Source organism: Hippichthys cyanospilos, chromosome 12, assembly GCF_059441005.1.
Source record: "Hippichthys cyanospilos isolate Australia breed blue-spotted pipefish chromosome 12, RoL_Hcya_1.0, whole genome shotgun sequence".
Classification (NCBI taxonomy): Eukaryota; Metazoa; Chordata; class Actinopteri; order Syngnathiformes; family Syngnathidae; genus Hippichthys; species Hippichthys cyanospilos.
The window spans coordinates 19,727,325-19,753,454 of record NC_142380.1 but is presented as its reverse complement, the minus strand read 5'-3'; the positions used below and the strand labels follow the sequence as shown (position 1 = coordinate 19,753,454).

The 26,130-nt window shown below is 41.1% G+C and overlaps 1 protein-coding gene across 9 annotated transcripts in view; it reads left to right on the top strand.

The window, feature by feature from the left end:
• The window catches only part of LOC148415246 (myomegalin-like), a 42,338-nt gene extending 18,706 nt beyond the window's left edge, over positions 1-23,632 (top strand). For 4 of the 9 annotated variants that reach the window (XM_088428809.1, XM_088428814.1, XM_088428815.1 and 1 more), the window contains exons 19-38: positions 1,114-1,270; positions 3,620-3,733; positions 4,212-4,459; positions 4,527-4,729; positions 5,790-5,907; positions 7,557-7,674; positions 7,764-7,812; positions 12,024-12,280; positions 12,548-12,763; positions 13,480-13,659; positions 13,766-14,120; positions 14,197-14,318; positions 16,926-17,138; positions 17,213-17,314; positions 17,382-17,581; positions 20,225-20,368; positions 20,436-20,574; positions 20,642-20,688; positions 20,831-20,885; positions 22,590-23,632. In XM_088428809.1, the coding sequence (XP_088284935.1) occupies positions 1,114-1,270; positions 3,620-3,733; positions 4,212-4,459; positions 4,527-4,729; positions 5,790-5,907; positions 7,557-7,674; positions 7,764-7,812; positions 12,024-12,280; positions 12,548-12,763; positions 13,480-13,659; positions 13,766-14,120; positions 14,197-14,318; positions 16,926-17,138; positions 17,213-17,314; positions 17,382-17,581; positions 20,225-20,368; positions 20,436-20,574; positions 20,642-20,688; positions 20,831-20,885; positions 22,590-22,702 (3,150 nt within the window). In that variant the 3' untranslated portion in view covers positions 22,703-23,632. The remainder of the gene's footprint in view (positions 1-1,113; positions 1,271-3,619; positions 3,734-4,211; positions 4,460-4,526; positions 4,730-5,789; positions 5,908-7,556; positions 7,675-7,763; positions 7,813-12,023; positions 12,281-12,547; positions 12,764-13,479; positions 13,660-13,765; positions 14,121-14,196; positions 14,319-16,925; positions 17,139-17,212; positions 17,315-17,381; positions 17,582-20,224; positions 20,369-20,435; positions 20,575-20,641; positions 20,689-20,830; positions 20,886-22,589) is intronic. The other 5 variants (XM_088428817.1, XM_088428812.1, XM_088428810.1 and 2 more) reach the window with 5 other exon arrangements.
• The last annotated feature ends 2,498 nt before the right edge of the window (positions 23,633-26,130 follow it).

The window sequence follows — 26,130 nt, the reverse complement described above, 5'->3', positions numbered from 1 at the left end:
TTGTTGTTCATGTCCTTCAGATTGCCACCCTTCTGTTGCTACTTTGTTTTGGGTCCTACCTTTCATTAAATAAGATTTTTTGAGTACAACTTGCTTCCCGATTACCTGCCTTTGGGTCCACCACTACACACCATCATGCCGAACCATGACAGATTACATTTTAAAAAATATATTCTTTTTATATTAATTGCTTTATTGAAGAGTCATGAATACTTTCACAATGTAATACAAAATATAATGAAATTAACACAAACGTATATATTTTTTTAATTATTGATCCAAATTTGTTCATGGACCCCCTGTCAGGCCACGGACCCCCACTTTTAGAACCACTGACGTAAATAAACGATCCAAATTGTGGAAGACTAACTAAATCATTTCTATCTAACTTTCACAAGATCAAATAAAATTATTATAGTTTTTTTTTTTTCTGCAGGGGATCCGTGGACCCCACTTTGAGAACCACTGAACTAAGTAATACTAAATGCCGTTTTTCACAGTCAAACTTGCTCTGACACACAGCAAGTGAAAAAAATGTGTTTTTAAAGGTATTACATAATTGCATCTGAAAAGTAATTTAGTGACCACATTCATTTTGGAGAAAATATGAATGTTTTACTGTTGAAAATTATTAAATAAGTTTGCTATCCCTTTAAATATGGAGGTAGTCTATCCAACCCGTGAGGAAGGCGATACGTTTCAACTGCTTGTACATGGCACTCCTGACACCAAAAATTCCAACGATTGAGGCGTTTGCTATTGCTATTGCTTTTGTTCAATGCAGTCGTATTTGTATATGGTCCAAAATGATAAGTTAAAGAAGGAGTCAACCCATACACGCTGCTGCCTAAGCGGGATATGAAATAAGCAGCAAAATCCACCATTTTTTTAATATGACTATTTTTCTACGTTCTTTCGACTTAAAAATGACATGGCAGTTGCTCAGCAACCAATCACTTGTTATCGGAATGTAGTCATGTCACATTTGCTAGCTGAGCCGCGATTGGCCGTGAACTGCTGTCCACACTAAAGCAAGTTTTGGAAAATTCCCAATCTTTTTGAGATGATAGTGACATTTTTTGTGTCTGTGTTTGTGTTATGTTTCTGTCACAGGGCTTCCAGCCTTCAGGGGGCGATGGCGCCCGTTCTGCCCGCCTTTGTTCGGAGAAGCGAGTGCTGCAAGAGAGGCTGATGGTGTCTGAGGCCACAGTTCGCGTACAGGCCGAGCAGCTCAAGGACTACAGGGACCTGCTCAGTGAGTGTGGCTCTGGTAATTCCAGTACCCCGCTTTGAAATTGTTATTCTCTCCTGCTAGTTAGCTAGCGTACGTCAGAAAAAAATATGTCAAGCCGATCACAGCAACAATTGTCAAAAACATGTTGACAGGGCCAAATTGAAAATAAACTTTACTGTAACAAGTAACAAATGGACATTGATGCCTTAAGCTTTTATTTTGAAGTTGTTGTGGACAGCATGTCAGCGCAACAGCTTGAGGGTCATTCCAGAATTGGAGGACATTTTACATTCCACCCATAAAATGTCAAATAATATTCATACAAAATACTAAAATATGTAGTTTCTGAGGAAATTTACTTGTCCTGAGACCAAATCTAAAAAAAAAACTAAAAGAATTGTTGAAAATAGTTTTCAATATACGAAATAAGTCTGGAGTACCTCCTAAAATGACATTTCCTCTTGTCCCACTTCCTGTCACGATCAAATTGAATCCCAATTGAGACTGTTCAATTGAAATTTAAATTGAATTTTTTGGGTATAATTTGGGTCTTTTGCGATTGTGAAAACATTTGTTTTAATAAACATAACATTTCTAAGCATAATAATTCTTCATAGAACGTGTGTCCCTCAACATGCATTCAACGCTGATAGCTTAACTTTTTTGGCATGCTAGAAAAAGAAAAAAAAAACAGTGAATCACATGATACGCTGGACTTGACATCATCAAGCAGTTTTACAAACTGCTAATCCTCTCTATTCTATTTATCATCTTCTTATAAAATGTTTAACCTTAGTTGAATGTTTCACCCTACGTGACGCAACCCTGTTATGCATATACTACTAATTCTTCTATACATGGGTAAGTTCTCTGCTCTTGGTCAACAGCAATTGCTAGCTAAACAGCTAATCTCTCTTCCAAAGAAAAAGCTAACATTAGTGCAGATTTGCAACCCTGTTACTGTGATTTGAGTAAATTTATTTATTCATTTATAAAATGTTTGTACTGCAAGTATTGCTCCTGACTCCCGATGTAAACGACACAACATTGTTCTCAATTCACATTAATTCGGGTCACGAGCAAAGCACATTGACATACGGAACCGATTGCCGGTAATTACCGGTATAGCCGCATCTAGCGTAAATTAGCCGCTAGCTAGCAACGCCAGACTAGACATGAAGAACTAGACGTAAAGGACTGCACACATCAATGACTCAAATGTGCTTTTTCGGACACCAAATGTATTCCATCGACTAGCATTGATAGGGAGAAATTTGGAGGAGAGAAATAGTGTGTATTTAGTATATGCAAAGAAATTTGGAGGAGGGAAATAGTGTATATATAGTATATGCAATTTGAATTCAAGAAAATGTTCATCATCAAACATTTTTAAAGTTTATTCATTCATAATGAAGTTGAAATGTGTTATTTGGTCTTTTGTGTTCATCATTTTTCGCAGAGCATGAAAATGTATCCTTATTTTTACCCAAATACAGTGGGCCCCCAGTTTACGAGATTAATCCGTTCAGCTGCTTTTGGGATCGTAACGCGAATTCGCCGTATGGCGGGCTATCCAAACCTATGTTAATTAGCTGAAGCGTGTAAAACCCCAGGTAAAAACATACAATTTGTACATACATATTGGTATCAAAATAGTATAGTGAGTGCTGCTTATATATAATATACATGTATACAGTTAAGTAACAACATAAATAATAAAGAAAGAAAGTATTTGTTTACCTTTGAGTGGCGCTTGTTATGGCCATATTCCCTAGTAAGGGTAGCCTAGGCTAGGCTAGCTTCGTATTTCTTGATTATCTCCAGCTTCGTTTCCATATAAATCATCTTCTTACTTCTCTCTTTATCATCACTAGCAATCTTTGGACCCATGGCTAACCAATTCAAGTTTCAATTAAGCACTAAAAGGCCCTATAAATACGTTTTTGTAAGCACTCACAGGAGAATAAAGCTTTAACGTTCCGCCATTGTGGTACGAGTGACACCGACTAATAGCAGACCAACATCTTAGTGTTTCCATGACGCCGACCAATAGTAGACCAGCCTTTTAAACAGACCTGCCGCCGACCAATAAAAGACGTAATGACGTAATCAGTGACGTGTGTATAGATATATAAGCGCCGAGTGCCTCGCAGCGTTACGCACGCACACTGACCGCCATGTTTGAGGTATCATAAGGCGATAAAAATGGAGTAAAGAAGAGACAAATAAATGGCGCTGCTTTGGTCTAAGGTGGAAAAAAAAACGTAAGGCAGGGACGTCGTAAACCGGGGGTCCACTGTACTTTTCTGGAGGTTGTCCGCTGTATAGCTGCAGCCCTAACCGCAATAGAAAAGATTCCTGTCTGTATTTCTTTCCCCGGCATAGAGACATCCGTGCAGCAGGCCAGTAAGCAGATACAAGTGGATCTGCAAGATCTGGGCTATGAGACTTGTGGACGCAGTGAAAACGAAGCCGAGAGGGAGGACGCCAGCAGTCCAGGTGACAAATAAGAAATGATATACTTTTTTTTTGGGGGGGGGGGGGTCCTATATTACGTTGCTTTTCAACCTTGAAATGTTTTTTCAGCCTAGTACCTCCTAATCAGCGCAAAATAATGATAATGATGAAAAAAAAGGCCTTCATTTTTATACAGTTACTTTGTATTTACATTTAGATAGATGGTCTAGAGTAGCCTGCAAGTACAAGGAAATGAAATGATCTTGAACCGTCCAAGAGACATTCAACAATGGCTAAAGTCTGGAAAAAGGAAAGCAAATGAGTCACTAGAAAACAATTGAGCAAAAATTTGCTTCGTTCATTTGCTCTTAATTTGAAAAGAAACTTGTACTGTTCCTGTCACTGTATGAAACTACATTTGCTGATACCTGCTTGTTGAAATCTGATTCAGCCCCTGAGGTGGCATTTGACAAACACCCACTTCTTGCGTTGGTTAACCCAGATGTTTTCTCCTCGCTAGAGTTTGACGACCTGGAGATGTGCACGTCCTTGTCTCATCGGCCGTTGGAGGGCCCGGCCAGCAAACCGTACAAGGTCGGCCCAAGCGTGCCAGAAATGAGGGACGAGTCTGCTTTGCGTCAGCTGGTCCAGAATCTGCGCTGCCAGCTAAGCCGCTCCCACAAAGTCATCGGCGGGCTTCAGATGCGCGTGCGCTCCCTGTCAGCCACCAGTGACTACACATCCAGCTTGGAGCGTACGCCGTGCAAGGTGCCCATGCGCACGCCTCTATTCGCTCTCCCCCCGAGGCTGTCGCTCACCTTTTGCCTTTTTGCAGGTCAACTGGGCTTTCGAGACATCGGGCGTGGACGAGGACGAAGGCTGGATGTCGGACACCCGGGCCGCTTCGCCCGGCTCCAAATTGGGTGGGGAGCTGTGGGAGCTGATGGCGCGCGTAGCCACATTGGAGGCCCGTGTGAGCGGCTCCAAGCCGGACGACCAGAGCCGAGCCGACCAGGCCAAAGGCGCCACCTGGCCGGGGTGAGTTTCCAGGAGGGATGCTGCTAACCAAGATTTTGCCTGCTCTTGCCTCTTTTGCCCATGGATCGGATACAAAAACACACATTTTTATTTCCAGCTCTTTATTAGATATATTTAAAGCAAGTAGTTTATTTCTGTTTCATGCTTTCTTTGGCTGGCTTAAAAAAATCTAAATATTTTCTGGTGAAAAGCTTAATTTGGACAGTATCAGATTTAAAAAAAAGCAACAAGTCAAAGTCAATATTATTGTCAATTTCTTCACATGTGCTTAACATACAAAGGAATCGAAATTGCGTTTCTCACTATCCTCTGTGTTTTACATGTATAATAACAAAGTGCAGGTGCGCAAGATGAGACAATCCTAAAACTAGATTCTTAACAATATTAACGTGCAGTATGTAGGGCTACTTTGCCTAGTGTTGCTAAACTAAAAACTAAAACTGAAAACTAAAACTAAAAACGAAAACCAGGTATGGCAAGAGTACCACAAGACAAGACATAAGTAGCAGCGTATGACAAGACAATCCAACAGTACGAGACAAAGCCAGACAACTCTGATTGTGGTTGTCCCAGCTGTGGGAGTTGTTAAAGTTCTAAGTTTAATCGCTAGTGCAATAGAAGTATAATTATAAATAAATATGGCAGCAGCAAGTCTGTGCAAATTTTGCAAATGCATGAGCAAAGTGTGAGTTTGCTAAACTTCGTCTGCCAGCAAGGGGTTTCTTCTGGCTGGGGCTGAGTGTGGGAGGGTCTAGGGGAAAGTAAGAGAGTTCAGCAGTTTCACGGGTGGGAAGGGGGGAGATTTCAGCAGTCTCACGGCCTGGTGGATAAAGCTGTTCCTAAGTCTGGTGGTGCGGGAGCGCAGGCTCTTGTACCTCTTTCCGGAGGGCAGGAGGCTGAACAAATCATCAGTCACGAAAAATAATTCCGTTGTTGTTACTTTTGATGAATTGTTGCACTTTTAGCTTCAAGGCATTTCAAGCAAACCGCATAGCTTAAGCCGGGCACCCCACAGAAAGATTTCTCACTGTAGCGTTGTCCCTCCGGCCTCCTTTGGCAGGAAGTACAACTGTCTGATCCAGGCCCAAGCTCGCGAGCTGTCCCACCTGAGGCAGAGGATGAGAGAGGGCCAGGGCATCTCCAACATCCTCACCCAACATCTGGGTGATACCACCAAGGTGCCTTTATTTCTTTATGGTCAGAATCCCATTTTTGCCACTGATTGATTTATTTATGTATGTATTTATTTATTTGGCTGCTGTTTATTTTTTATTTTTTTTAAATAATCAGAAAACTGTCTGTTCCTGTGATTTTTATTTTTTAATGCTGAAGAGCCATTTTTAGCTGTGATTGTTTTTTCCCCTTCAAAGCCCATATCTACCAGTGGGTAAAAAGAAAAAAAAATCTTTAAATCTTTTTTTTTTTTTTTTTTGCCAGAAGCCCTTTTCTTTTCCGCCCATATTGAAAACTAAAATACAGTGAGCCCCCGGTTTACGAACTCCCTGTTTTACGAATTTTTCATCTCACGAACGTGGACCGCGGCGTTTTTTGTCCCCCTCTTAAGCATAAACCTTTCATCTCACGAACAATCTAACATGCCGGTCAGTGTGTCCGCACTAATTTTTTCGCTTTGCTGCGTCAACAAAATAACTATTCTCGCATGACACGGAAACGCCGATATGCTATTGGTCTTTTAAGGTCTCAGTCACGGTTTCAGTCACGGAGATGCTGATATGCTATTGGCCGGCGTCACTTCAATCACAGAAATGCCGATATGCTATTGGCCGAACGCCTTCATCTAGCTTGATGGCACAGCTGGTCGGTGTGTTGTGAAGACTTGGCAAACTATCTGTTAGACATGGCTTCTAAAATTGATAGTGGCGGTAAAAGAAGAAGTAGGAGGATGATGACAGTAGAAACCAAGCAGGAGATAATAAAAAAATACGAAGGAGGCACACGCATGGTTAACCTTGCTCTAGAGTATGGCCGTAACTGCTCGGCAATCTTCTAAGGGCAAGAATTTCCTTGCCAGGGGACGGACCTCGGTCAACAACAAAATGGAGAGGCTTCTTCTATTATAGATTAAAGAGAAGGAAATCGCCGGTGATAGGTTCTCCTTTGAGAAAAGTTCTCGTTTAAGAAAATAAATAAATTCTGCGGGTTCGTCTCTGCTCCTCTCCGCCTCCACCCAGCTCAAGTCACGTCGCCCCAAAGGTAAATGTCATTTTTCTTTTGTATATTTATGTTATTTAATTTAACTGTACAGTAGATTATGTTACAAATTTTTAATATGTGTATAAAGTCATGATGTTTTTTCCTAAGGTTTTTGCACTTTTTCACTAATTAACATAGGTTTGGATTGCCCGTCATACGAGCAATTCGAGTTACGAGCATAGCCGCTGAACGGATTAAGTTCGTAACACGGGGGCCCACTGTATTTGTATCCTGTTCTTTAAATCAAATGCTACATGGGGAAAAAAAAACACACACTTTTTTTCTCTTTTTTTAGGGGGGCTTGTCTGCACAAAAATAAAAAGTGCCACATTCAATTACAGATGTACTAAACCTTCATGAATACTCGCCATGAGACAGTCAAGCATATAAAAATTTTTTATTTTTTTTTGCTGGCTGTACAGTAACTTTTAAAAATGGCATCAATGGGGTTCTGACTAAAAAACAAAACATACTAAATTCCACTGGTGGAAAGTGGCATTTGATGGTAAAAAAAATAAATAAATCATAACCGTTTTCTTCCATCGGCTGTTTCAAGCAAATGGACATTGGCTTCAATAGTAACAAACATAATGTTTTCCCTTTGAACTTTGAGGCGTTTGAGGAGCTGCTGCGAGCCAATGAGGTGGACTACTACATGGGCCAGAGTTTTCGCCAGCAGCTTTCCCAAAACTGTGCACTGGTTCACAGGCTGCAGGCCAAGCTCAGTGGACGTAAGGCGCACCCTCGCCTTTTCGTTTCGCCCGCTGCGCCCGCTTTCTTCTGACTAGCCATTTTTTTCCCTGTGCTTTTCTCGTCTTAGGAGCAGAGAGCTCTTTTGACAAGACAGGCCACGACTTGTTGGCCATGCAGTGAGTCAGCTTCATCAATGTGCCATGCATTCCCACATTTCACTTCACTTTTTCAGCAGAAAAAGTTCACATTCTGCCTCTCATTCATGTAATAACACCATTATTTTGCAGGTGCAAATAATAACTTTCAAAATACATTTTCCCACTTGTTGTCGACTGCAAATGCATCACTTGCTCAAGGCTCACGTCTTCTCGTCATGTGACGTTCACAAGCTAAGCAGTGATTGGTTGTTTCTTTAGTATGTGATGTATTTTGCACGCAACCGCAAAAGGAAAAATGTGCTTTAATAGTTTTATTTGTTCCGGAAAAATTATTTCGCCCAATTAATTATATGGCAAATATTAACAATTTACTACTGAAAATTGCAAACGTGTACTATCCATTTTGCAGTGATTTTTGGAAAAATGTATGCTTAGGATTTCAGACTAGGCCTGCTGAGGCATTGCATGTAATTGCTGTAGTCATCCATCATGCTCCATCATACTTTTAATTCAATGGACGTTATGGTGCTCCTTCTGGTGTGCCTGCTAAGCGACAAATATAGCAATAGGACCACATTTCACAATAATCCTCCTGCAGTAATCCATCAGTTTCAATTTGTCCTCTGTAGAGGACATTTGTAAACCTAAATATCTCCCACCCAATGCATCCAATCGAATTCCTTTTGTGATCCATAGGGGACATTCAGAGCTTTCCAGTAATACCAAATTTGTAGGGGTAGGGCTTTGTGACTTCACCGTAGAAGAAAATGGCTTACCTCAGTGCAAGCACTTTTTATGGGAAGAGGAAAAGTAAGTGTTAAATACTTTTTATCAACACATTTTGTTTTGAAATGCTGTTGGCATTTTATTTATAAGACTCTTATGAACACGTTCAAGTGTTGTCTGAGTTATTTTAAGTGTATTTGAACCTAGTATTGAAGTGTTTAAAAAAAAATGTTCTCTGTAGTGGACATTTCAAGTCAATACATCCATTTTGCTCTTTTCTGGAGCAAGGTGAAATAGTACCACACCTGAAGAACTGAAGACATTCTTTGGAAATTCTATTTACATGGGCTGTCTAGGATATCCAAACATTCAAATGTATTGGGCCTCAAGTACTAGAGTAAAAATTTTGTCAGAAACCATGACCAGAAATCGGATTTACAAATTGAGAAACTCCATCAATCTCGTCAACGACCTTGATGTTTCAGATGAAGAAAAAACAAGTGATCTCTTGTGGAGAATCAGGCCCCTCTTGAGCAAAGTAAGGCAAGGATGTCTGAGTCTGTCAAGAACAGGAAAATTGTGCATTGACGGGCAAATGGTTCCTTTTATTGGTCGATGCCCAGTGCAGCAGTATGTACCGGGCAAGCCAAACCCAACTGGACTTAAGGTATTTGTTGTGGCATCACCAACTGGTCTAGTTTTGGATTTTGTGGTCTACCAAGGCAAGACAACTTTCACAGCTACAGGAGGAAAGGGCATTGGGGAACAAGCTGTTCTTCAATTGACAGTCTGTTTCCCAAGGCACCCAGCTGTTCTTTGACAGGTACTATACAACAATCAGCCTCCTTGACACCCTGATGACAAAAGGACTGACAGCGACTAGAACCTTCATGAATAACAGGGTTACAAAGGACTGCAAGATCATAGGTGATAAGTTCTTCAAGAAGAAAGAAAGAGGGTCATCAGAGATGGTGGTGAGACGAAGCACACCTGAACTTGCTGTCATAAAATGGTTGGACAACAAGCCAGTGGTCATGGCATCATCTGCCTATGGGATTGAACCTCAGGACACGTGCAGTAGATGGTCCAAGAAAGAGAAAAGGTTTGTCCCAGTGTCAAGGCTACTGGCAATTGCGGAGTACAACACCAACATGGGAGGTGTGGACTTGGTTGATCGAATGTTTGGAGTTTATACAAGATGGCCTCTCGTACTAGAAAATGGACAGTGCTTGCAGTTTCCACTTTTTTGGCCTGGAAATCACCAACTCATGGCTTCAGTATAAGAGTGACTGCCAGTGTCTGGGGAAGAAATCACAGAAGCTCCTTCACTTCAAATTGCTCCTTGGTGAAGAGTTAGTTGCTCGATCCCAAGCAGGACGTGCAGCAAGTGACAGCGAAGATGACTACACTCCCCCACGTCAAAAATTATCATGCCAAATAAGCATAATAGAAGCAAAAGTGAAACAAAAGAAAAGAGAGGATGGACAGTTGTGTTTATGTTGAACACTTTTTTAAGTTGACATTTTGGTATTTTTGTTGGTCTAACTGTTTTACGATGAAGTTCCATTTCCCCTGTATTGGGTTTCGATGTCCAGTGTAGGACACATCATAGCTTAAAAACAAAAATAAAAATGTCAAAAATTTATTTTGCAGTATTCAAATTACTTCACATAGATTGGAGAATTTCAAAATAAAAGCGATTGGACAACATTTTTTTTCCTGGTAGTCAGGAGGATAAGTTGATTTGATTTGCCGACACCTACAGAAACCCTTGAAGTGCCTTTGTGTACCCCCAAATGACAACCACTCACTTGAGAGGAGATAGAATGTTTTTATATTATTGGTTAGTGAGCAGCTCCAACGAATGTTCCCTCTAATTTTCAATGCGTCTGAGCATGCACACAAACTCCCTGAGCTGGCTCTGGACCAAGGTGAGCAACTTCTGACATGCACACAGTGAGCACATGAGTTGTGCATATCTGATGTTGCTCCTAAAGTGACCTATATCACATAACTCACATTTTGTCATTAATGAGCAAGGAAGGGGGGGCTCTGGGTAATGTAGTTTTGGGTACTTATCCCGTCATTTATGAAGAGATAGCTGAAGTGAAAAGCATCGTGCAGAACCATTACAGGAGAACGATGCATCTACGATTGACATGTTTGTAGGAGCCAAGTCATAGCATTTAGACTTATTCTTGGTTTTGATCCCGAAAACAGAGTTACTTTAGATTTCAGTTTTTGTAATGGCCAAGAGCTAGAAAGTTATTTATTTATTTATTGGATTTTTTGGCTCACGGCCCAATGGACATTTACGTTACTGCCTCTTTAAAGCAGGGAGAGAGTTGCATAATACTGGCCCTTTATAAGAGCCTTGGGGCCTGCATCACAGGGGCAGTTGAGAATGATTGCAGATTAGAGAACACAGGTTCTTTACCGTAATGTTTGCCTTTTATTTGAAGTATTTTTGTTTGAAGAGCTTTGAAACTACTATGAAAATAAATTGATCGTTTTACTGAATCAAAGATACCCCTGTGGATTTTTTAAATTGTATTTATTGTATTCGAACCTGGGCAAGCATATAGTAAACCAGACAGCCAGAAGTCTCAACTCACACAATGTTGCCAAACAAATCACAACTATTTTTGTTCGTTTTCAACAAGTTTGTTAATATTTTTATATCTTGAGCAATAAGTGTTTTAGACATGACAGTGTAATGCAGTGGTGGTCTGTGCATTTCACACTTAGGCCTTCGGGGATTGGACCCTCATGCACACCTGTACGCATGTTCACACGCTTTTTTTTTTTCAAAGCATTTAAACATCAATAAACCCGCATCAGCAATTAAAACTTATCATTATACATGCCAAAACTTAGAGTAAATCTGAATAATTTCAAATTATTTGTCCACGAAGTTTTATGAAGTCCACCAAGAGCAGGCAAGCTTTAACAAAATTTTACGCTAAATTATAAATGGCAGTTTAATGTAAGTGCCATGACTGGGCATGGAAGTTGGGAGGAGGATGGAACGGGACCCAAAAAATGCAGGAAATCAGAAATATGCGTCTCAAAAAGGAAGTTTTAACAAGGAAATGAGGCAAGAACGAAAGAGAGCAAAATTAGATGGACAAAGTATCACCAGACAGGTGGACCAAATCAAACAGAAACATGAACAAAACCCCACAACAACAAAAGCCAACCAAACATGACAATTGAATATGAATGACATAAAAATAAGATTGATAGTGAGAAGTAATCTTCTGGGAAACTGCACTAATGAGAGCGTGCCCCCATATAAAACTTAACCAAAATTAAGGCATTCAATGTTATCCATAAGTGTTAATAGTTAACAGTTTAGCAATTAGTCGAGCCATGTTCCAGGTCATTTGAAATGAAAATCTTGTTGTGTCTGTCTCAGCATTGAAAAGCTTGGTTTTGCTGAGACCTGGTCTTGAAAGGCACTAACCCTAACCCTAACGTGAACCCCTTGCGACTATTTGCAGAAAGCTAACTGGAAGCCATTTGCCTTGCAGTCTGAGCAAGGTACTTGAGCAGAAAGAGCAAATCATCGAGTCCCTGCAAGGCAAACCGCAGCAACGCCCTGAGACACCATCCAGCTGCCAAGCTCTCTCAGAGACCACTGACCCTTCGGACCAGACATCCGTGCTGTCCGATGAGTCTCAAACCAATGAGGACCTAGACCTGTGTTTGGATTTAGATGATGTGGATAGCGAACGGCTGCCGCGGCCCCATCAAGAGGGTAAGGCACACCCTGTTTCCTTTCCTCCTCCTTTCTTTGTCTCTCGGTTCTGTGCTTCACCTTCCGTGGCCATCTTTTTAGCCCTTGCGTCTGTCTCTGCTTCACCTCACGGAGGCCTCAAAGCATCACTCAGCTGTCCCGGCATGTTTTTTTATAGCTTGCAGCCATTTAAACCCTTCGCTCTTGAGAGGTAGCCCATCGGTAATTGGGGGTCTGGGTGCGCCATGCTCACACATGAGTTGGTTGGTTGCGTTTGTATGTTTGCAGGGTACTCAGATATTAAGGGCAAGGCTCCGGGCGACCTCGCGGGCTTGGGCCAGCTAGCCCCCGGCGTTTTTCCGCAGTGGCGGACGGGCGGCTTTGCCGAGGCTCTCTCGCTCAAGTCGGACTCTGCTTTGCTGTCGGCAGCAGGAGGGACCTTTTGGGACGTGAGCAACATGAGCCAGCCTATCTCTAGAGGTATCCTGGAAAACAGCCAGACAGGTAAAATTTACAGGTCTACTGGAGCCATTAAAGATTATTTTAGTGCTCGCTTCATCTGTCGTTTTCTCACTGCGCTGTGCCATTTGTTTCTGTTTTATTCAACTTTGGAACTATGTTTATAGTGGTACCTCTAGGTGTTTTTTATTTGATGGTGTAACTTCATCTATTTTATTTCTGGTTTCTCTGCCAGAAAATTGAATGACAGTGGCGCATTCATATAAAACTTAAAAAAAAATAAAAGTATGCAACATTTTTCAAAGCTTTGAGTCACCACAAAACAAGTGAGGAATATGTTGCCTCAGGTCCCGAGTTAATTTCTTCAATTAGAACATTTTTCTTTCAATGATACCCATGCAAAACTGTCATTTGCAAGCACGACAAGCCCAAAAATCTTATTAATGACTTTATCCATTATAAAAATGACTACAGCAGATTGAAGTAAACATAATTCTAATACATAGTTGAATTTAAATTTCAGAGTAGGTGTTGTCTTGCTTGTCATGCTTAAGCCAATGCTTCTGTGTAAAGTTGTTTCCATAAGATTTAGTTTTTTGCTATCATTTCCCAAATGAAGAAAAATGGTCCTGGTACACAACTTATTTTTCCTTTTCGGAGAAAAAAAACAGGAATCTATTTCTTATTATTCGCCTTTGTTACTTTCAAAATTTTTGCAGTGCAGCTTTTTGTGGGATGATGAATTATATTTGATTTTCCAGGGCCAAATTTAATGGAAGAACACCTGCGGGAGGTGCGATGTCTCCACCAGCGTCTGGAAGAGTCCATTAGGACCAATGATAGACTCCGACAGCAGCTAGAAGAAAAACTGGCACATCCTGGGCGTGATGGAACTGGCGCAACTTCAACTTTAACTTCAACTTTAATGCCACATCAACGTGGTCAGTCAGTAGTCACTATTGTAGTGGAATTTTCAGGATTTTGTGAAGTGAAAGGTGCTGAAAGGCTGAATACTTGTTTTATGTGACCGTGTGTTACTTTGTTCAGCGGCGCCCACCAACATCTACATTCAGGGGCTGGACACGGTCACTCATCTGTCCAATGAAATCCGAGTCCTGACAGACAAGAACTTGAATCTGCAGTCCCGTCTGCTGGCCAATGCAGGCAAACCACCTCCCAGGACTTTTTTGTCCCGAAGCCAGCGTCAAACGCATTTGTATTTTGTTGTTTCAGACTCGCGTGAGGAGCTGATGGTGGTGCGCGCCCACCTCAAGCAAGCCCAGCTGGAGACGGAGCAGTGGAAGAATGAGCTCAGACGACTTGAAACTCACGGTGAGGAGGAGGGTAGTCGCCTCCTGGCCTTGACGCGAGAGAGCCAGGCCAGCCGGGAGAAGATCAACAGGTCCGGACCCGCGCTGAGCTGGGTGACAATCGAGACCTTTTGGTTTTATTTTTCATCATGAGTGTCTTTTCTTCAGAGCACAGCATGAGGCAGAGCTGCTGCGGCAGCAGCTGTGCGAGAGCACGGAACTCGTCCGCACCCTGCAGAGCCAACTGCACCTGTACGATCGCGTCTGCTCCAGCTTCAAATCCACCAAAGGTTTCTCACACCACGCCACAGCCTTCAAAATTACTATATGGAAATGACGAGGGTCAGAAACAGTGCGGTGGTGGCAAAAGTCAGGCTTGCTCCAGGCACACCATGTCGTAGGATGCTTAGCAGAAGACACATCCCCGTGGTCAAATTATTTTCAATGTTTATTGGGGTACCATCAATTTTTATGTTGATTTTTAATACAGTGGGTCCCCGTGTTACAATATTAATTCGTTCTGCGGTTGGGCTTGTAAGGCGAATTCACCGTATGATGGGCAATCCAAACCTATGTTAAATAGGTAATGTGTTTAGAACCCCAGGTAAAAACATCAAAATTGTCCATACATATTAAAAATTGGGACCAAAATAGGATAGTAAGTGTTACGGATATATAATATACATGTATACAATCAGAAAACATCATATATAAAAAAATTAGAAAGGATTTATTTACCTTTGAGTGGCGCTTGTTATGCCCATACTCCCTAATAAGGGTTTTCTCCAGCATTGTTTCCATATAAATCATCATCTTACTTCTCTCTTTAACATCACTAGCAATCTTGCGACACATGGTTAACCCTTTCCACTTTGAATTAGGCAGTAAAATGCACTATAAATACGGTTTTGTAACCACTCACAATCGAACAAAGCTTTACCGTTCAGCCATTTTGAAACGAGTGAGGCCGACCAATAGCAGACCACCATCTCCGTGAGGAGACGCCGACCAATAGGAGACCAGAATTGTAGTTGCAGGGAGGCAAGTGTGACTGCAACTGAAAATGAGTCTAATAAGCTAAAAACGCCTGCAGATGGAGACAAAACAACACAAATACAGCCAAGCCCCTAGGGTCATGACAGTTGTTTTTGTCGCAAAACTGTGAAAATACCATAAAGAGGGGATGAAAAAACTCAGTATTCCACGTCGCAACATGAAACTTAACGTAAGCCGGGGATGCTATAACATGGGGTCCACTGTATTTAATTTGAAATTGACAGTAATTATTGATAAAAGTAATACAATAATAATAATAATAATCTGCATTTTATTCATGTACATAAGCTGCAAATTTATTGCAAATCTGACAGTCCTAAAAATAATAATACAGTGGGCCCTTGTGTTACGAACTTCATCCGTTCAGCGGCTAGGCTCGTAACTCGAATTGGCCGTATGACGGGCAATTCAAACCTGTGTTAATTAGTGAATGCGTGCAACGAGTGCAAAAACCTTAGGTAAAAACATCAAGACTTTATACACATATTAAAAAATAATAACATAATCTACTGTACAGTTAAATTAAGTAACATAAATATACAAAGGAAAAATGACATTTACCTTTGGGGCGACGTGACTTGAGCTAGTGGTGGGTGGAGGCGGAGAGGAGCAGAGACGAACCCGCAGAATTTATTTTATTTTTTTTCTTAAACGAGAACTTTTCTTAAACAAGAACATATCACCGGCGATTTCCTTCTCTTTAATCCATAATAGAAGAAGCCTCTCCATTTTGTTGTTGACCGAGACCCGTCCCCTGGCAAGGAAAGTCTTGCCCTTAGAAGACTTGCTTGCTTTCATGGCTTCCTTGTCATTGAGAATTGTACCGATCGTCGAGCGGTTACAGCCATACTCACTAGCAAGGTTAACTAAGCGTGCGCCTCCGTATTTTTTTATTATCTCCTGCTTCGTTTACAGCCACTTGCAATTTTAGAAGCTATGTCTAACAGATAAATTTTGCAAAGTCTTCACAACACACCGACCAGCTCGTGCTATCAGGCTAGATGAGGGCGTTCGGCCAATAGCATATCAGCATTTCTGTGATTGATGTGACGCCGGCCAATAGCATATCCGCATCTCCGTGACTGAGACCGTGACGATGACCTTAATCGACCAATAGCATATCGGCATCTCTGTGACTGAGACCTTAATCGACCAATAGCATATCGGTATTTCCGTGACATGCGAGAAAAGTTGTTTTTGTTGATGCAGCAAAGCGAAAAAAATAGTGCAGACACACTGACCGACATGTTAGATGGTTCGTTAGACGAAAGGTTTGTGCATAAGAGGGGGACAAAAAAATGCAGCGGTCCACGTCGTAAGATGAAAAATACGTAAAACAGGGGGTTCGTAAACCGGGGGCCCACTGTAGTAACAATAAGTATCATTACTGATTTAGGTCTGATCATGTAGACAACCTGCAAATTTTATTAATTTCTGATAATACTTCAAACGATTATTTTTCTTTTTTAAATATGATCGTGTACACGACCTGTAAATTTAATTCAAATCTGTCAGTCATGCTAGAAGAATGCTACAAATAATGATGGTAACAATAATGAAAATAAGATCTGATTATGTACTGTACACAACCTGAAAGTTTTATTCATTTATGGCAAGCGAATGATCATTATTGACATGTATTTTTCACACACAAATGTTTAAATACATAAAGATTTGCTTATACACATATTAAGTAACACCAGTTTCCTTAAGCGGCCCGGCAGGCTTTTCCTGCATGCTGGCAGGCTAAGCACTCCTCGCTCCAAAATTTTAAAAAATCCCAGTCGGTCCCTGACCACAAGTTTTTGGGGATATGCGAATGAAATGAAAGTCTGTTTCAGGCCTCCTGCACGAGACCACTGGCCTACCTGCGGACTTGGCGGAGCTCCTCAGCGAGATGAGGAGTCTGCGGGCACAACTGCAGAGCAGCATGCAGGAGAACAGCGCCCTCAAGCAACTGGGTGCCGGCTCCCCCCGTGCGCCGTCCCTGTCGGGCGCTAGCCCCCACAGAGAAAACAGCTACGGCCAGCGCCGGCTGCTCCACAGTACCGTTGGTGCGTGCGTGCGTGCCAGGCTTTGCTGCGCTGTGTCTGAGCCTGCCTTTGTATACTGTACGTGCGCTCCGCAGACCCGGCCCCTTCTCCGCCTGTCAGGGACATCGGCCTCTTCAACTGCGGGTCCCCCTGCCCCTCTTACTCGAACCCGGACGACAGCCACAGCATGGCCAACGGTGAGTCAACTCGCGATTCGCCCTCCGCCAACCGTGAGCTGGCCGTATCACAGTTTTCCGCTTTCAGAGCCCCCGGAGCCTCAGTTGGAGCTAGAGGACGACGCCACCGAAGGCTCCTTCACCAACCGCTATGGCCGCCATGCCTTGGCACACATGGATGACTTTAACGCTCTGCGGCAACAAGTGCTGGAAGGGCGCAGCGTGGTGCAGCGCATGGAGGCGGCCCTGCACCTGTCAGGAGACCGCCGCAAACACCGCAGCCAGAAGGTGAGATACTTTTTGTTATGTTGTGGGTCAAACTGACTCATTTGAAAGTTCAGTCCAGCACTAGTTATCAGATGCTAATCAATCTGCTTTCATAGACATCTGAAAATATTTCCTGTCAGCAAGTGGCCTTTGCCTTTTCACCACTTGTTGAATATTTATTTACGAATATAGAAAATTCTCATGGATAATCAGGTATTCATTGGAAAACCTAGCATGAAGCGTTGTTGACAACGATCTTTTTTCTTTTCTTTTTTTTTCTTTTTTTTTAATGGGAATAACCTGTAATGCCTGACCCACGAAATAATGGACAGAAAATTCTGATTTTTGGAATCTGAAATCTTTATCTGGCTCATTAACAAAATTTTTAAAAAAAATTTGAAAAAATATTTGTTAATATGTTTTCATATTTGTATCATATATGATACCATAAGCATTACGTGGCATTCTGGCATTCAAATGATATAACAATAACCTCAGCCTTTTTTAGTTTTGCAAACTGCTACCTTTTACAGTAATTCTTTTGTTTTTTATGAAACGTATGAAGTATTACAGAAATTAACGATATTCAACAATAACCTTGGGCTATGTTAAATTGCTACCTTATTTTTCTTTTTATTATGAACAATAGTAACCATGAATGAAAACAACGGTTCAGGCAAAAACATCAGTCTACCAAACATCAAAGTCATACAAGAAACCACTTTGTCCTCCACGTCCCCACATTTTGAAACTCCATTTATGAGGTGTTGCTGCCATGTACACTTTCTGTTGAGATTTTCCTTTGAATGGAATCATGATTTCATCTCCTGTATGATGTTCTTCAGGAGGCACTCAAAGACGTTGTTCTTTGCAGCTTTTTGAGCCATGGCCTCACTTTCCATCATTTATCCTTCTTTGCACCTTCAGACACACTGAGGTTATCTTGAAAATGCAGCAATGTCAGCAATTTCTCAAATCGATCTTGCGACATCATATCAGCAACTTTGGGGTACTTGGTTTCCATTTCCCTATAGGCTCAGACATCGGGCATCTGTACCAAATCCATGAACATGTACATGCCAAGTACCTTTTCAATTTCTTGGGCATTTGTGTTTACTGAATTTCTTCCTTTCTGTACACTGGACTAGTTTGGTAACATTGGTAGCAAACTGAAATACATGTAAGGTGTAAACTCAGCCATTTCTTCAATGCCATCATCAGCACTTTCAAAAAATTGAACATCTGGCAGGTAAAATTCAGCCTTTCTCCACTGGTACTCCTTCGTTTTCACTTTTTTCTCTGCAGACTTCTTTTTTCTTTTGGCTTGTATCACTGTTGGACCCCCTTCTTCTGTGCTTGTTTGATCGCCACTCTTGTCCAACTGGGCAGCTGTATGTGTCATTCTCCTCCTCTCTTTACTTCTCACTTTGCTTCTTCCATGCCTTTTTGTTGCCTGTGATGTTGTTGGACACTCTTCTTCCTATTCAAGCATCTGGTCAGACATTTCGTTTTCATCATTGCTACTATTGGAGCTTTCTTTATCACTGGGGGTCCAATCCTTATCTAAAACTTCATCATCTGCAAACATTTACGCCTCTATGTCACGCGCATTGCTTCAGAACTGTTGCACCGTTTAGCCATCTAAATTACATAAATGTAGGTTTCTTGTTTTTGTAATACAATTATTTGGTTTAAACAACACATTTTAATCAGTAACTGTTGGAATTGATTGATTAAAACATTTTTATAATGCACAATAATGAATATAATGTACACTGCACTAAGAAAAATGGTGTAATTACGCATTTACCTCCAAATTCAGCATTTTACCTGTAGTATCAAATTTGAACATACATTTTCTGCACTATATATTACTATATACTATAGTGCAAAAAATGAAGTAATTACAACTTGCCTTGATGGATGAACTTCTTATGATGAAATGTAAGTAATAAATTCAAGGAAAACCTCACTGAAACAGCTTTGAAATCACAATTTTCTTTACCTTGATTCAGCAAGTTGTAAACTAGCTGAAGTAGGCCAACTTAGATTGTCCACGGTACGTTGTCCTAATTGTTGTAGTGAAAAAAAATATGCACCAGAGGGTAGAATACAAGTAGCAGATTGTACACAACAGGATTTTGAAGGAAGTTTTTAACGATATAGTGATGCAATAAGGCTCAGAAATATTTGTATCAAATTTGATGCGTTTGGCAATATTGGGTTCAAATTTTTCACTCAGATATTTTTACGCTAATAAAATTCTATTTTGACATTTCAGGCGATTATCCCCCTTGAGGTTTATCAAAAAAACTGACGTCAAAAATTGTGGTTTTTGCTAGAACATTTGAATTAGCCCGGTTGATTTAAAAGTGATCAGCAGGAACGGCAACTCATTCACATTTACTTCTTTTGAAGTGCCTTTGAAAAGTTGAGTGGTCAGCCCTCGCCAGCCTATATGGAGCAGTTGAGTGCCAGCTGCCTGTACCCATATATTGGAACTAACAAAATAATTACAGGTGTTTTGACTGATAATTGAAGTCAGGAATAGACAACATGCAACTGTGGAGTTCTGGCTCCCCAAAAATATCTCTAAATGCAACAGCCAGGCAGGCGTTGAAATACTGGTCTTTTCCAAAGTCTGACAAGCTGCTTTCCGCGCAGTCCTTAGATGATGGCGTTGCCGAGAGTCTCCTGTCGGACACCCAAACCTTGAGGCAGATTCTAGAAGAAGCGGCGTCTCTTGTCAAGATGTTCTGGCCGGCGGCGCTGCCTTGCACTGACTTCTCTGTTGCCAACCTGAAGAAGGTTTGCCAGCTTGGCGTCGAATGAAAATTATGGACCTCTCAAACAAATGTTTGACATCTTTGGACAGGAGCGGCGTCTGCAAGAGGACATCTTGGCGCTCAAGCTGCGCCTATCGGAGCAGGAGGAGCTTCTGAAGGCCACCGTTCAAAGACTGACCAGCACTAACCGCACCAAGGAAAGCATGGAGCATTTCATCGTTAACCAGCGTAAGTCGTGCATCAACACCGTATGAGCACATTTACAACACTCGTCTTTTCACTTTTTTTTTTTCAGTGTCAAGGACTCATGATGTTTTGAAGAATGCGAAGACAAACCTGCAGGTAAAAACTAAATAAATAAATGTGGTTGTTGACTGTGTGACTGGTCCCCGGGTTCAATCTTGACTTGTATGAGAATGTTCTCTCTTGTTTGTGATCCCATCACTTGTTGTCTCCTTTGGTCTCCGCGTGTGATGGCCTACAGAAGAACGAGCGAAGACTTTCCTCTCTAAGCTCCTCTTCTTCCTCTCCCTGCGCTGGTAATTGTTTTGTCATAATCAGTAGAGGTTGCCCCAGATGACGATTTTCTTTTTTTAATTTGGGCCGGGCAACTTTTACCTTATTGTGCATCTTTTTGCATTCACACTGACTACAACGCTTAACCATTACATGTCCTCATCGAGGGTAAACTGAAGCTCGTATAAGCTCGATAGATGGCTAGATAGCCTTTATTATTGTTACATCTGCACAAGTCCAAGGCAATGAACAAAATTAATAGATGAATCAGTTTTTAAACAAATAGCATGCGTTGATTTTCATCTCTTTATCAAAAAAAAAAAAAAAAAAGACATGATGTCAAGTTGTCAGTCCAGGAAGTACACAAACATGAATTAATGAATTCATATTCACTTGTTGGTTTGGTCCTGACCATGTCAGAAAATCAGCGAAAAGTTGATCGTTATTTTCCAAAGTTAAAAGAGAAATGTTTTATTTAATAGATACAATACAGATATATAATCTATGTAAATTGTTGAACTTTTATTGTTGACATGCTGAAATTACGAGGATTTAAGAACAATTTTAAATGTAAAAAGCAGCCAAATGTATATTACCAAAAAATATTAAAAATTTGATGACCTAATCATTTATCAAATTGATCCATAATCATTTTTGCTGTCAAAATAGCATTTTGGAAGTGACGAGGGTCAGGAACCATCTTTGACGAGTTATACTTGCACATTACATTTCTCAACAGGGATAGGCTATTCCGCTGTCAATTTTAAAGAGATACTGTGTAATATTTTGCATGCGCCTGTGGGAGCTCTAGGGCCATTATGGTAAATGCAGCAACTCCTGCTGTCCATAGCAATAACAGCCATGGCGACCTCCAAAGAGCCACCCCCCATGTAATATTTCATAACTAGACCTACGATTATATTTAAAACATACTGTTGTTGTGTTGTGAGAACACATTTATTTGTAAGTTTTTGACATTTATAATTCAATTTTTTCATTTTTAATGAAAAATGGTCTAAATCTTACACAATGTCACTTTAATCTTGGAAACAACATTACTGATGCACAATCACCAGTAGTTCAATCCACATTCTAGATTTGAGCTGCACAATTTGAGTGCACTTGATAATGTTGAAACACTCTAAGATGCCTGGCAATAAATGAGCTACACTACTTGCAAATCCACTTTGTTCTAGTATATCAGGCGTTGTTTAAAACTATATTATTAAAAAGCTCTTCTTGACAATCTTTCTGTACTATGTGAAAATGCAAGATGACACCAAATCCCTGTCTAAATGTGAATGTAGAAGCATAAGAGAACTGGTTTGTTCAAGGGATGTATTTGGACAGAGAGACATCTCTGGGAGGAAAGCAAGGTTTAGTCTGGGTTGTTGAGGAGATCCTTTACCCCGTGAGCATGAATACAGCCACTCACCATGCACGCCCCACGCCCTCTAAATCAAACCATCGACAACTAAGGTCCCAAAAGGCATGTTTGGATGACTTTGGTGTGGATGAGGGAGCTGCTGACAAAAGGCATCACACACAAGTCGCACTTGCATGGACAAGCTCAAGCTAAACAAGCGTGCCTTTGTCTTTTCATGCGTGTTGTTGTTAAGGAGCACACTGTCTACATTTTCATACAACTAATCCAAAAGCTCGAGCAGTTTTTCACAGCAATGTTGTCCCCTCCTTCGTATGACGCAATATGTGTCTCCTGCATGCAGCTGAAAAGCAAGGGGACCATACCCCATTGCAAGCCGCTGATGTCCCTCACCTGAGGACGGACAATGTGGACGGTCCCGCGCCCAGAAAGCGCACCAGTCAGTGCTTGCTCTAGACCATCCGAGCGAGCGGCTGCGACCTCCGTCACTCAGATGGCCAAGACTTAATCACCGTCTTCCAGCGGATAATGTCGTTCTTTGAGTGAAACTGTCAGCCGAGCGTATGGCAGAAGGTATGCGAAATGTGTCCCTGGTGGTTGCAGAAGACAAGCCGGATGTGGTGGCTTGAAGACACCTCCGCATGTGGAGGGAAAATATGTGTTTTGTGCACGTCAAAATGAGCATTGTGAGAGTGACAGCACACACATGAGCCACCCTTTCAAAAACCTGGCCTCATTTAAAAGGCTCTTTAACCAAACCAATCCATATGCGTTTGCATGCCTCTAGTAATATTTTGGCATCCTGATGCCCTGTTGAAAATTTCGTTGAATATCCGGGTATTTGCATTATTTATTTATTTACTTATTGTCCCCTTGGTTAACACATGAAAATTTGTCAATGGTAACCCTATCGAGGAGTGCTGTTGACATGGACATGCTAGCATTAGCGTTGAATACGTTAGAGAACAATTATAATCCCAGAAGATGTTATTACATTACCAGTAAATTTGAGTTGGTCATTTTCAGATCAATTATTCCATGTAAATTCAATCGGTGCGTAGCAGCAGACTATTTTACTCTTTAAACATGAATGAGGTTTAAGACAAACATTTGATTTATGGAGCAAAATGACATAATAAGCACAACAGCTATTTGAGTGCAAAAAAGGGATCAGTAGGAAAGGCAGGTGTGTCACCTGTCATTGACTTGCCTTTGAGAAGTCATCCGACGACTCCGGCCAGCCTCCAAGAGGCAGTTGTTGCTGATAGCTTGACTTCTTCCTGGCAGTATTTATCAAATCAAGGGATGCCCAAGGCAGAAAAATAATGCCTGCCGTATTTTTCAATCTTAATTACTGGAGGAGTTGCTTCACCCCAAATATATATATATATATATATATATATATATATATATATATATATATATATATATATATATATATATATATATATAATTTATCTGTCTTTTTTTTTTTTTTTTTTTTTTTAAATTGAGGGCGGCATGGCTCGGTGGTAGAGTGGTCGTTTCCCAGCCGAAAGGCCGTGGGTTCAATCCCCCGACCATCAAGACTATGTCTAAGTGTCCTTGAGCAAGACACTGAACCCCCCGTTGCTCCTGATGCTGCGTCATCAGTCCTCATTTATATCAGGTAAATGGCAGGTAAATGACTAGTTAGTGTAAAGCGCTTTGAGTACCCAAGGTAGAAAAACACTATATAAGTGAAAGTCCATTTACTATTTACCAAATGTCCCTTTTAAATGTGTAAAAACTGCTAATAAAAATACCAATCAAAATGCTCTAATTAAAAATGAAGCCTAATTCTAAGTGACCCCCAAACTTTGGCACGGTGGTTTACTGTACGTGTACCATGTGTGTGGTGAAGGAAGGTTCACTCAAAGAAAGACAGTCCTCAGTCTCATCTTCAATCTGCAAATCCAACATACCAACGCTGGCATAATGGAGGAACGGCGGCACGGTGGAACTGTGATCGTTTTATCTTTCAGAATGAGTCATAGTCAGGAGCAACTGTCTTGAGGTTTTGTTAGCAGCTTCAAATGATGCCATTTGGCATTTCTAATGCATGTTTGCTGAATTGTGAGCTTGAAGTGAGACTAACGAGCTTGGGTAATAATGCAGTGACTTGAATCTATCACCAGAGTGTTGCATCATCAAGATTGCATTGCAAGTAAAAAAAAAGTTATAGGACGGGAGACTGCCGTTACTTGCCAAAGTTTGAACTTTTAACTTGCCTTAACCATGTGAATGTGGACTTTTACCCAATCAGGAATCCAAAAAACTTCTGGAACCACTCTGGTCTTTTTTCTGTTTGGGCAATGAATTGTAGTTTTGGACCAAAACAAATGTTCTTTAAAAGGCCTCATGCCATTCAGGCAGTTGAGGGGGTCGTCCAGTAACCGAAGGGTCAGCTGTTCTGTCAAAGTCATGTGCTGTTGTGTCCTTGGGCAAGACTCTTCACCCACCTTGCCTCCAGTGGTTGGTCGGAGGGGCCGTACGGCAGCCTCGCCTCTGTCAGTCTGCCCCAAGGAAGCTGTGGCTACGCAACATGGTTTACCACCACTGGTCTCACTGTGTGATAGTATTGTGCTTTGTAAAGCGCCTTGGGTTTCGTGAAAGGCCAAATATAAACGTAAGCATTATTATTATTCATTCTGTGTTTCTATACTTTTGACATTCTCATGGTCATGTTATAGCTGACGCAAACTTTGGCAGGCTAACTGGTGGGATCATTGTTCTACTCTTCTTTTTTTGTTTGTTTTTTTGCTTGGTTTGACGCTTGTACATGTGCCATTTATGCTGTAAATAACCTGCTTCGGTTATGCGCGCACGTGTGTGTGTGTGTGTGTGTGTGTGTGCGTGTGTGTGTGTGTGTGTGTGTGTGTGTGTGAGTGCATGTTTGCTTTGTGCAAAGGTGAACACTTGGGGTAGCTGTGCAATAACTATGTTTTGATGTTGAACATTATTTTTTCAAAGTGTGTTGTTTGTATGCAAATTTGCTTATCAGTTTGCCTTTTACAATGCCACTGAACACAAGGCATAAATATTGTTGCTTAGCTTGACTTTCCATGGAAAGCTTCACACTGGGCTCAGAACTGGTCACCTCACTGATTTTTCAAGTTGGAGTATTTTCCTTGCTATAACAGAAAAAAAGCCTTACTATTGCTGTTGTTTAGGAAAGGAACCAATGCAGTGTGAAAAAAATGTTGGATTGTGGATTATGTGGTTTGTAAGTGTATTGCTACTGAACAGCTGTCTCATGCTTTTGATGTGGCTGGACAGAAAGTTTTGATTTGTAGAACGAACAACAGGAAAAGCTTACGCCCGACTCATTTGGATCCTGACTGATGAGTGTTTTGTGTTGCCAAACTGTATTTATCAATGAAAGGTGCTGAGGAAGAATCAATAAAATGTTTCACAAAAATCTAAATAAAAACTGACTTGATTTCTGTCTCTTTAACCCTTTTGGGGCATTGACTGAAAATTATGCACTTAATCGGATTCAGATTCAATACGTACATGTGTTGGGGAGGTGATGGATGGCCTGATCGTTTAGGGTTTATACCAGGTACAGAAAGGTGTATCGGTAAGAATATGGTTATAGGGGTTGGTAGAGGGACAACATTTTTTAATCTTTTATACACACATGTTGTACAAGTTGGTATTTGACTGGCACGGCATTAGAAAGACAGAAATAAAACATGAACAAAATAGAATCAAATACGTTGTGGCGAGGCGAAGAAACCACACTTTGTTTTGCTAGTGTAGATCTTTACTCTTCGCATGCCATCACAAAACTCATACAACAAAGTCCACAACATCAAATACAAAGCAAACAGGTTCAAAGCATCAAAGGTTCAGAGCAACAT